This window comes from Pan paniscus, chromosome 1, assembly GCF_029289425.2.
Source record: "Pan paniscus chromosome 1, NHGRI_mPanPan1-v2.0_pri, whole genome shotgun sequence".
Lineage (NCBI taxonomy): Eukaryota > Metazoa > Chordata > Mammalia > Primates > Hominidae > Pan > Pan paniscus.
In genome coordinates this window covers 199,708,553-199,721,105 of record NC_073249.2, presented here as the reverse complement: position 1 = coordinate 199,721,105, position 12,553 = coordinate 199,708,553, and the positions used below count along the sequence as shown (strand labels likewise).

At 49.9% G+C, this 12,553-nt stretch overlaps 1 protein-coding gene across 2 annotated transcripts in view; it reads right to left on the bottom strand.

Annotated features, from left to right (window-relative positions):
* Positions 1-7,344, bottom strand: part of SLC9A1 (solute carrier family 9 member A1) — a 59,110-nt gene extending 51,766 nt beyond the window's left edge. For both annotated transcript variants that reach the window (XR_610288.5, XM_003809423.6), the window contains exon 1: positions 6,092-7,344. Coding sequence is in view for 1 of the 2 variants with exons in the window: in XM_003809423.6 (XP_003809471.1) it covers positions 6,092-6,443 (352 nt within the window). In the remaining variant the exon portion in view is untranslated. The remainder of the gene's footprint in view (positions 1-6,091) is intronic.
* Between the last annotated feature and the right edge of the window lie 5,209 nt (positions 7,345-12,553).

Here is a 12,553-nt window from a genome sequence, read left to right as displayed (position 1 = left end):
AATTGCTTGAACCCAAGAGGCAGAGGTTGCAGTGAGCTGAGATTGCACTATTGCACTCCAGCCTGGGCAAAAAGAGCGAAACTCTTGTATCAAAAAAAAAAGAAAAAAGAAAACAGGGGCTCAGAGAGGTTATGCCTTGCCTAAAGTCACACAGCTGGGCAACAGAGAGCTGAGACTAGATCTCAGGTATCTTAACCTTTCACCCCATCCTGCATGTTTTCCATTGTAATCATTTCTCTGCCTCTCCTTTTCTCTCCCAGAGGGCATGCAACATTTTGGGAGAAAGGACAAGTCCTCCATTTCAAAGATTTGCTGCTCCACAGATAAGGGCTATGAGAATGTCAGTCCCCAGTGCGACTCTGGCCCTCATCCTCCTTCATGCAAATACAGGTATGTTCAAGTTGTAGAAAAGAACTTGGAGCTGAGCCAAAACTGTCAAGGCTCCAGACCACCCAGACCCTTTAGCCCTTCCTGCCTACAGGAGGAACAGGTGTCCTTCCTGACAACAATCCAGGTTACCAATGTGGATGTGTCTGGTCATTGACTCTCCTCAAAGCCCCTTTAAATCTCTCATCCCCCTTGATCCAACAAGAACCCAGCATGTTGGCCTGGCAGGAGAGAGTTTGGCCTTGAGTGATTAGTCCCAGGCTTGCTAAGTGACCTCAGGCAGGTCACAACCGAAGGCTCCATTTCCTTAGATGTAAAATGATGAACACATCAATACCACATGCTATTCTAACCCACAGGACCACTGAGAAGATCTAAATTAAATATTGTACACGCAAGTGCTTTGGAAACAAATTTCAGTGCTAATGAGAAGTACTATTAAACTCCTCCTGCCTTGTAGAGCTAAACAAAGTTGTGCCACCTGCTCCCAACAGAGGCTGCCTCTCAGGGGACTCTGCTGGGCCCTGAGGGTAACCAAAAGCAGCCTGTCACCTTTCTGCTCAGCGGCGAAAGGTCATAAGGTCAGCCACCCCTCATGGCTAAAGGAGACCACCCTTTACCTGGCACTTCCCTGCCCAAGCAGGGAAGAAGCAAGCTCTGGTCTGATGGCTGAGAGGGCACCGGAAGAGAGATAGCAGGCAGGGTCGCTAGCAGAGAACAAGGGATAGGCCCCCTGAATGCAGGATTCAGGTGCATCCAAGAAGACTCACAAAAACAAAGGACAGGTGCACAGCTGGACACAGAACACCTACAGCTTTCTCAAGGCAGGGACAGGGCTCCCACCAACGACATGTGCCCAACTCCTAGAGGGAGTCCTACAATTCCTGAGTGCAGGTGCAGTGAGCTGGGCACTTCTCAGTGCAGGGCCGTGTGCATCTGCTGCGGGAATGCCAGAGGCAGGAGATGCAGCTGCACCCCTCTAGGAGGCTATGCCAAGACTCGAACAGACAATAAATAGCAATTTGACATCACTGAAGATAACCTCTCTGAGCCATTTCCTCATCTGCAAAACAGAGACAGCTTTTATCTCATGTGATTTGAGTAGGGATTAAATAAGATTGCTTTTATAAAGTGCCTGACACTACTCTGTAGATACCAAGTGGCAACTATTATTAAAACACACACACCCGTTCAACACAGGAGATGTCACAGGGCAGGCAAGGCCTAATGCCAATGTTATGGATAAACAATAAGGGCAAAGGGTTTGGGAGAGAAAGAGAAAGTGACTGCTGTGGGCTGGGAAGACCTCCCAAAAGGGGAAGAATCTGCACGGCCCTGAAAGTTACTACAGTGAGCTGGGCACTCTACCAGGCATTCCCACGTTCAGCCTCTACGTTGGTCTTAAGGATGAGGCAAGTCAGGTTCAGAGAATGAGGTGCATGAACCTCAAGGTTCATGGTCACACAGGTACTGAGAGGCAGCATCAGGAGCAGAACCCAGGGCTTCTGACTACGTCTTTCCTTTATACCAGGGCTGGACGCCATGGGGCTGGCTTGGAAGGAGAGGAAAGGCAAACTTCGAGGGTGCTCAGCTGAATGAAGTCTGGGCAATCTGACCAACTAAGCCCTCTAAGTGCCTTGGCACTCCTAGAGACACATGTCCTACCTGACGCCTTCCTCCCAGTCCCCAGCTGACCTCCCTCCCACTGTTCTGCAGTCAGTCTGCTATTTTCCCAAAGAGAAAAAGGTCATCGCTTCCTTTTTACAGAGTCCTATCTGGGCTTCTTGAGACAGTTTCAAGGTGACCTTTAGGCTATTTGTTCTTCTCTTCTTTTGAGAAGTGAGAGAGGCACCTTCTAGTGTCATTTTTATAGGAAACCAGTTGCTGGGTCTGATATCCATGCATGTGAAGTGGGCAGTGACCCCATCTCCCCTATTCACAGACTTAATCTACAGAGGAGATGGCAGGATTCGCCTTGCAAAGACCAAAACCAAAAAAAGCTATAAGATATAAAGGGACAAAAGAAGCCTTTTGTGTCCCTGGTCAGGAGACAAGATGAATACCTGCTTTATGGGCTCCCGGGCCTCTGCCAGGCATTCTGGGTCAGGAACATGGGTAAACAATTGCAGGAGATGCCAGTGGTGAGCTGAGTTACAGTGAGACTCTCCTCTGGAATAAGTACTAGCCTGGGAGTCAGGTGAACTCGGAACAAAGCAGAGTTCATGCGGGGTCCACAGCACAATGTGGGGTGGGGAATGCACCTAACTCCTAAGGCTTGGAGTCATTCCCACAGTTTTCCCAATAGCCTAAATCCTCTTCACACCACTGGCCCCTCCCCACCAAGGACAAGCAAGAATTCCTGACTGCTGGGGAGAGAAAAAAGGTCCAGAGAGGGAAGGTGACTTACCTAATGTCACCCACTGAGTCAGAGGTAGACTAGAACCCAGAAGCAACTATTCTAGAACTTCAGCTCCCACCCTGCTCCTCCCACCCCAGTCTCTGCAAGAGTCTACCTGAGGCTCTGCTCCATGGTTAGGGTAGGAAGGAGAACTGCAAAGCACTTTCTATTCTTATAGGAGGGGTAACCTGCAAGGGAAGCAGCTGCCATAGATGACAGAATGAGGGCTCCAACGGAACTCCTACCCACGCAGGGGTGTTGAGAGAATAGGCAAGACCCCAAAATCAGCTCCCAGGCTCTTGGGTATCTGAGAGTGCAGAGGGAGCATGGCCTCAGCCCCCCACCCTTATCCCCACAAGGCAGCTGGTGCCATCTTCCCTCCCGCCACGACCAGCTCAAGTGAACAGTATAGGACACATGGAAACCCTGATACCTTAAGGAAGGACATTGGTGGCAGCCTAGGTTTGAGAGATTTGTAATCCTTCAGCTCAGAGGAAGGTTGTAGGAGGCTGAGGTAGGGATGCATTTGCTGTAGGTGGTTAAAATATTAACAGGGGCAGCTGTCACTCATTGAACACTTCCTGTGTATACAAACTTTTATGTGCATTTATTTATGTAATAATCACATTAATAGCACTATAACTGGATACTATTAGTTCCCATTTTATTTTTATGTATTTATTTATGTATTTATTTATTTATTTATTTAGAGATGGAATTTCACTCTTGTTGCCCAGGCTGGAGTGCAATGGCGCAATCTTGGCTCACTGCAACCTCCACCTCCTGGGTTCAAGCGATCCTCCTGCCTTGGCCTCCGGAGTAGCTGGGATTACAGGCAGCCGCCACCATGCCCAGCTAATTTTTTGTATTTTTAGTAGAGACGGGGTTTCACCATGTTGGCCAGGCTGGTATCAAAACTCCTGACTTCAGGCGATCCACCCTGCCTCAGCCTCCCAAAGTGCTGGGATTACAGGCGTGAGCCACTGCGTTAGTTCCCCTTTTATACATGAGGAAACTGAGGCTCAGAGATGCTGCTAAGTGGCAGAGTGGTGGCTGAATTCCACACTGCAAAGGTGAAGCTGGGAAAAATGGGCTTTCATTTTTGAGGCCTGAACAGGGACTCTTCAGATCTTTAGACCACCTTTCTCTCCACTCATGGCCAGATGCTAGAACTCCTGTTTTCGGAGGCAGAAAAATGCCTTTCCAAGGCAGAAACAGACTTTTGGAAAGGAGACCACATCCAGCCTCATCATTTTACAATGGGAAAACTGAGGTCCAAGGCTGAGTGACTTGCCAGAGTTTCCAGAGTCAGTGGAATGACAGAAATATCACACCTGGAAGGGACCACAAAGATCAACTGATGGGTAGGGAGGCGTGACTGGTCCAAGGACAGAGGGAGGTAGGAAGAGAAGCCAGGTTTTCCTGACTTCTAGACTGATATTGTTGCCATGACACCATCTCTGCTCTCCAGCTGCCCAGGGTCCCGGGCACAGCACTTGGGTGGTGACAAAGCAGGCCAGGCCAAGCTGACCTCATTAGCACTAGAGATACCAGGCCTGCAGGGACAAACTTCTGACTGCCTAGAGTGGGGTCTCTGCAGTCATGCTGTCATCCCACCAGCAGCCACTGACACTCAAAGTGTGTCTGCCAGCCCTGAATGCCCTAATGTAATGCCAGGTGTGGTGGGCAGGTGAGGGGATCTGGGACAGGAGGCAATTTATAGATTGCACTTGTGAGGTCTCCTCCTGGTCTCACACAGTCAAATGACATCACTGTCACTTCAGCTTCTTACAGCAAATCAGACGACATTTCATGACTCAATTGATGTGGTCAAATTGAGAGTCTTACCCATTTCACAGGTGAGGGAGACCTGCAGAAAAAGGCCTCAGCTATTCAAGGTCATGCATTTATGTCAGAATCAGTACACATGGCTCCCCTTGTCCAGTCCTTGATTTCTCTCCAGGAAGCTAACTGCCATCAGGGTATAGGTGCTGATGGCTTAGTTCCATGTAAGGCTCTGCTACTGTGACCAGCTTGGCACAAGAGCCCTGCACCAGGAACCCAGCTCCTGGATCTATCAAATTAGAGGCACCACTTCCCTCCCGCAGCATGTCCCAGAGCCTGCCTCACACCAGCCCGGCAGCACCGCTCAGCTCCTGCATGTCCTTGGGAGAGCTGGAAGGTTTCCTGCCAAATCCCCAAACCCAAATCTCAGGCAGAGGGGACAGCAGAGTCCCAGGACCTCATGCCTTCCACAGCCAGCTGGGGGCAAGCTGAAAATGCAAAGGCAGTTGTCAAAGTCCCCCTGAACACCACTTTCAGGGACTTCTGGGCAATGTAGGCTCCAGTAAGCTCCCCCAATCACTCAGCAGAACAGTGCTCAGGCCTAGCAGGGAGACCAATACTCTGAGAGCAAATAAGTTGTCTGTTTCCTTCTCCCCAAAAGAAGGTTTCAAAGTCTCTTCACGCCTGAACATCCCTAGGCTCCCCCATGTACCTCATCTACTTGATTGAGCAGCAGGCCAGACAGCACCCTGAGACACAGCCAGGCAGCGACCTGGGGGTGAGCTGGGGTCAGACCAAGCCTCAACCTCCTCTACTCTCCCTCCACTTCCAAAACAGACTTCAGAAATTTCCAGGGCCCCTTGTTCCACAGATTCTATAAAGTATGGCATTCCTGGGCCGGAAATTGACTCAGGGGCTCCTAACTAGCCTGGACAAGCAAAGCTGACAGGTAACATTCTGGAGATGAAGGAAAGGTGGGAATATGGGGATCCCCTGTGTTCCACCACACTTGTAAGTTTCCTGTGCCCAGGTCTCCACTATGCTTAAACTCCTCAAGCAGGCCAAGTAGAAATATACTCCATCCTGGAACACGCTCCAGTGAAGCCTGTCATAAATTGCACTGGTTGCTGTTGACAGAGCAGAATGTGCCACTCGCCAGAAGACACTCCTTTCTGTCTCACACACAGCGGGGTGCCTGGCTCCCCTGGGGGTCTGGCCCAGCCAGAGGAGACTTGCCAGTCGTGGAAGCCTTACTGAAGGGACCTAGGATCAGAAGCATCCCATTCTCTAATCCTGCTCTCTTCTGTGCACAGTGCTGGCTCCAATCTTGGGAAGCCTCAGATCACAGATCAGAAGCCACAGAACTGGAGCCTGAGAAGGACCAAGGTGGCAGGATGGAGACTGCCTACTTTATGGGGGTAGTTCAGATCCTTACTCCTGGACAGCCTCAAATGGTGCGAGATGAGGCAAGAAGCTCACCAGTCTGGTGGCGGCCGCAGCATCGGAGCAAACGGGACTTACCTATCTTCATGAGGCAGGCCAGAAGGATCCAGAGGGAGATCTCGAAGGGGGTGCGCACGTGTGTGTAGTCGATGCCCAGGACTGGAAAGGCCTTGCGCGGCTTCATGCCATGATCAGTGACGGAATGATTAACAGGGCGGCTCTCTGGGGTGACCTCCGGTGGAGCGGTGGTGACATCCCCAATCGAGCGTTCTCGTGGTGGCTCTGAGCTTCGAATGGTGCTGGCAGTTGGGCTGAGCTGGAGGCCATGGCTCCTGAGAACAGGCAGCAGCCCCACCAAAGCGACCACCACGAGTAAGGAAGGGAAGATCCGATGTGGAGAGAGGCCACAGATGCCAGACCGCAGAACCATGGTGCTGCTTCCAGAGCCGGCCTCGACCTTACCCAAATGAGAGTAAAACCGGGCACATAGGTAGCAAAGGGTCAGCAAGTGGGAAGAGAGACTGGCGTAGTCTCTAGGAAAAGTTCATCTTTTAGAGAGGCATTTCCATGGAAGCAATTTTCTGGGGGTGGAGGGAGGCTGGGTTTGCAATCTGGAACTCCAAAGTGGGGAAAGGGGGCAAGGACCCAGGAAGGACCACGGAAGGAGACCAAAAGGTTTGGAACTCCGGGCCTGGGAAGGGGGAGGACGGATGTGGGAAACTGAGCCCTAGGGATAGAGGAAGGGGCAGGATAGGCTGGACCCGTGCAAGGGAAAGGAAGAGGGAAGGCTGGGACCTTTGGCTGAGGAAAGTGACTGAGGAGCTGGGACTCTGGGCTGTGGGCTAAAGGAAGGGGTAGGGAGCCTGAGCTAAAGGAAGGGGACCGAAGGGGGTGAGACCCAGTGCAGGAAAAGGAGAGAGGGGGCTGGGAGCCCAGGCTGAGAAGGAGTGAAACCGGGAAGCGGCCGGGAGCTTCTCCACCCAGAGAGGGGCAGGGGTCCAGGCGCGCCGGGCTGAGATTCCGGGGAAATGGAAAGAGGAGGAAGGCAGGCGGCCTGGCGGGAAGGCGCCTCGGCGCGGGCTGGGGGCGGCTCGCGGTGGGCCAGCAGCAACACGCCCCTCCTCGCGGCCCCGGCGCGGCGCGGCGCTCCGCCCCGGCCCAGCTGCAGCTCTTCCTGGTCCAGCTCCAGAACTAACCCTAGCCCAGCTCCAGAACTAACCCTAGCCCAGCTCCAGCACTAACCCTAGCCCAGCTCCAGCACTAACCCTAGCCCCGGCCCCGGCGGCAGCAGACTGAAGCCTAGCTGAGCCCGGCGCTGTCACTTATAGGCACCAGCGAGCAGCCGGTGCGGCGGGCTAGAGAGACCGTCGGCACCCGCCCAGCGCAGCGGCCCCTGTCGCCGAGGGAAGGAAGTATCGCGTAGGAAGAGGAAGGAGAGTCAGAGATGACAAAAAAAAAAAAGTCCTGAATATACAGAGAACCTCACTAACGCGAGTAAAATGCCGACTACTTACAAAACGATTTCACGTCCACATCTGCAGTCTCATAAGGGCTTTCGAATAATCCTGTGAAGAATGTATTATTAGTTTATGTATTTAGTTACCGTGTGACCTTGAGCAAGTTACTTAACCTGTTTCACAACTTTCTCATCTGTTAAGTAGAGAGAGTAATAGTGACTATGTCAGAGGGATGATGTAATGACTGAGACAATCCGTGTAAACTATTTGGAATGCACCCTGGCACATTATTACAATTCCACTTTTACAGATGAGGAAACAGGTGAAGAGAGTCCCCTGGCTACTATGTAAGTAGTTGTATTGCTTACTAGGGCTGCCGTAACAAAGTATCACAAACTGGGTGGCTGCAACAACAGAAATTGATTGTCTCACAGTTCTGGAGGCTGGAGGTCGGATCTAGGTGTTGGCAGGGTTGGTTTCAGCTGAGAGCTATGAGGGAGAATCTGTCCCATGCCTTTCTCCTACCTTCCAGTGGTTTGTTAGGACTATCTGGTATTCCATGGAGTTCTCCTGGTGTCTCTGTCTCTGCGTCCAGATTCCCCGCCCACACTTTATTTTTATTTTTATTTTTTTTGAGATAGAGTCTGGCTCTTGTTGCCCAGGCTGGAGTGCGGTGGCGCCATCTCAGCTCAATGCAACCTCTGCCTCCTGGATTCAAGCGATTCTCCTGCCTCAGCCTCCAGAGTAGCTGGGATTACTGGCACCCACCACCACGTCCAGCTAATTTTTGTATTTTTAGTAGAGATGGGGTTTCACCATGTTGGTCAGGCTGGTCTCGAACTCCTGACCTCAGGTGATCCACCCGCCTCGGCCTCCCAAAGTGCTGGGATTACAGGGGTAAGCCACAACCCCCAGCCAGATTTCCCCTTTTTATAAGGACACCAGTCATTGGATTAGAAATCCAACCTAATTACCTCATCTTAACCTGATCATCTTCAAAGACTCCATCCTAATTAGTCCATCTTCATAGGCACTGGGCATTAGGACTTCAACTTCTTTTGCCGGGACACAATTCAACCCACAACAGTGGCATGCTTTAAGTAGTGGAACTTAAATTTGAACCTATAGTTTGGTTGAAATTGGTGAGGTTCAAGGGATCATGGTGTACAATGGAATCACTGGAAAGCTTTTTTAAAATACCATTGTCTAGGCCGGGCGTGGTGGCTCACGCCTGTAATCCCAGCACTTTGGGAGGCTGAGGCAGGTGGATCACGAGGTCAGGAGTTCGAGACCAGCCTGACCAACATGGTGAAACCCCGTCTCTACTAAATATACAAAAATTAGCCGGGCGTGGTGGCACATGCCTGTAATCCCAGCTAGTCAGGAGGCTGAGGCAAGAGAATTACTTGAACCCAGGAGGCGGAGGTTGCAGTAAGTCAAGATTGCACCACTGTACTCCAGCCTGGGCAACAGAGTGAGACTCTGTCTCAAAAAAAATAAATAAATAAAAATAAATACCATTGTCTGATAAAATTAGCTGGGCTTGGTAGTCCTAGCTGCTTCGGAGGCTGAGGCAGGAGTATCATTTGAACCTAGGAGTTTGAGACTACAGTGAACTATGATCGCACCACAGCACTCTAGCCTGGGCAACAAAGGGAGACCCTGTCAATCATAGTAATCATCATCATCATCATCTTTTGTAAAATATCATTTTCGGGGACCCACCGTCAGAGATTTAGATTCAATTACTTCAGGGTAGTGCCAAAGTATTTTTTTCAAAGGCTCTGATATACAACTAGGGTTGGGAGGTATGGAAATCACTGAAATGCTGTCCCTGTTTTGCAGAAGAGTACATTAAGGCCAAAACAGTCAAAGTGTCTAGCTCAAGGTCACATCACAAGTACTTGAGATTCAATTTAGTTTAACAAATGTTTACTGGGCCTCTTGACAGGGCTTTGTGCTGGGCTCTGGCAACACAGAGATAAGCCAGAGGGAGGAAGGAGGTGGTAGGAATTGGGAGGGGGCATAAAGTGGACATAATGAGGGCTTCTAGAATGCTGGTAATGTTCTATTTCTTTACTGGGTGATAGCTACAAAGGTTACAGCGACGTAGTTGTTTCGTGATAACTCACTGAAGACTCAAGATGTGTGCACCTTTTTCTAGGTATGCTATCCTTCCATGGAAAAATATATTAAAATAATAATAAGCTAGCAGCAGTGGCTCATGCCTGTAATCCCCGCAACTCAGGAGCCTGAGATGGGAGTATCAGTTGAGGCCAGGAGTTTAAGACCAACCTAGGCAACATAGGGAGACCCTGTCTTTAAAAAAAATAAGTAAAATAAAATAATAATATCCAGGTGCAGTGGCATGCACCTGTAGTCCCAGCTACTTGGAAGGCTGAGGCAGGCAGAAGAATCACTTGAACCCAGGAATTTGAGGCTGTAATGCACTATGATTGTGCTTGTGAAATAGCCACTGCACTCCAGCCTGGGAAACATAGTGAGACCCACCTCTAAAAATTAATTAGGACAGGCACAGTGGTTCACGCCTGTAATTCCAGCACTGTGGGAGGCTGAGGCAGGCAGTTCACTTGAGGTCAGGAGTTCAAGACCAGCCTGGCTAACATGGCAAAACCCTGTCTCTACCAAAAAATACAAAAATTAGCTGGGTATGGTGGAGCATACCTATAGTCCCAGCTACTTGGGAGGCTGAGGTGGGAGAATCCCCTGAACCCAGGAGACGGAGGTTGCAGTGAGCTGAGATTGTGCCACTGCACTCCACCCTGGGTGACAGAGGGAGACTCTGTCTCAAAATAAATAAATGAATATAAAAATAAAATAATTAATAAAGTGATACGATAGTAACTGAAGGTGGCAACATTAAACTGAGTTCTCTCTCTTTTTTTATAATCCCATGCCTAAACTGAGTTCTCTGTACCTCACATTCTCCAGGCACAAATTCCAGCCACCTGGGAAATGACAAAAGAGACTTCAGAGAAGGGCAGGGGACTTGTGTCATCTGGGAGCAGATGAAAGGAGAACATCAGCTATAATGAAAGTAACCAAAGAGCATTTAGAGCAAGGATCAGAATAATAACAATAATGCCTCACAATTGTTCAGCCCTTTAGAGTTCACAACCAAGTGCTCCAGGTTTATCAATGATCCAAATGCTAGGCTGGGTGCGGTGGCTCATGCCTGTAACCCCAGCACTTTGGGAGGTCGAGGCAGGTGGATCACCTGAGGTCAAGAGTTTGTGACCAGCCTGGCCAACACAGCGAAACCCCGTCTCTACTAAAAATGCAAAAATTAGCTGGGTGTGGTGGCACGTGCCTGTAGTCCCAGCTACTTGGGAGGCTGAGGCACGAGAATCACTTGAACCCAGGAGGCAGAGCTTGCAGTGAGCTGCGATCACACCACTGCACTCCAGCCTGGGTGACAGAGTGAGACCCTGTCTCAGAAAAAAACAGTACCTATTATTCTATTTTTTTCTTTTGAGACAGAGTTTCACTCTTGTCACCCAGGCTGGAGTGCAGTGGCGATCTTGGCTCACTTGCAATCTCCACCTCCCAGGTTCAAGTGATTCTCCTGCCTCAGCCTCCCGAGTACCCGGGATTACAAGCGGCTGCTACCACACCCAGCTAATTTTTATATTTTTGGTAGAGATGGGGTTTCACCACGTTGACCAGGCTGGTCAGGAACTCCTGACTTCAGGTAATCCACCTGCCTTGGCCTCCCAAAGTGCTAGGATTACAGGCGTGAGTCACCGCACCTGGCCAAAGAGTAGCTATTATTCTCATTCCCATTTTACAGGTGAAAAGACAAAGGCCCAGAGACATAAAGCTATTTGCCCAAGGTCACACATCTATTAAGATGCAGATCCATGCCTGGCACAGTGGCTTACACCTGTAATCCCAGCACTTTGGGAGGCCGAGCCGGGCAGATCATTTGAAGTCAGAGGTTCAAGACCAGCCTGGGCAACATGGTGAAACCCCATCTCTACTGAAAATACAAAAATTAGCTGGGCATGGTGGCAGGCACCTGTAATCCCAGCTACTCAGGAGGTTGAGGCAGGAGAATCACTTGAACCTGGGAGGCAGAGGTTGCAGTGAGCCAATAAAATTAAATTAAAATTTAAAAAAAGAAGCAGATCCAAGACTTAAGTCAGGTTTCTAACACCTAAGTCCAGCACCCTTTTAAAACATCACAGGTTCAGTGTAAAAAGAAGAAAAGAGGGAAAGGATGGGGCTGGTGGAGTGACTTTCCACAGGTGCCCTGGGGCCAGAAGCCCAAGACCTACTGTTCTTTCCAGTCTTGAAGGCAACATTCACTGGTGTGCTCCCCACTCTCTAATTCTCCCTCACTCAGGCCTCAGTGAGTCTTTGGGTGCCAGTCTGGGACGTGGTAGATCCCAGGACAACCAGGAAATGCCAGCCCTGAGATCCTCCACGGCCTGGAGAAGGTTATAACAACAGAACAATATCAGGAAACAGGCCTTGGGAGAAACCACATGGGAGAGCCGATGGCCAAGGCCCAGCCTGGGCAGGCAGTGTAGAATAATGAATAGTTAAATGCTGGGACTGCCGAACATGGGTAGCCACATGGTCTCCTTTCAGTGCTCTGGCACCACCGCTCACTAGTCATGAGACCCTGGGCAAATCAGTGCCTGTTCTACAGCTTCTTCCTCCATAAGGGGGGACAACAATAGTGTCAACCTCATGGGGCTCTCATGAAGATATTAGCCAATGTATGCGAAGCATTTACCACTGCCCCCAGCAAGTACCACATATATTTACCATCATTCTATTTATTTACATGCACCGAGGACCTCAAGAGTAGACTTTTGATGTTGGGAACCACATGAAGTTCTGCCTTCAGTCACAGAGAAAATTGACAGGCTGGAAAACAGACCCTCACATCCGTGAGATGGGTCCCACCATCAGACCAGCTGCTATGAATTTAATGTTTGTAAATAAATCACATTGATGTGTATTGTATGTTAAAAGCCTTATCTTCTTCTTCCTCTTCCTCTTCTTTTTTTTTTTTTTTTTTTGCGACTGAGTCTCGCTCTGTCGCCCTGGCTGT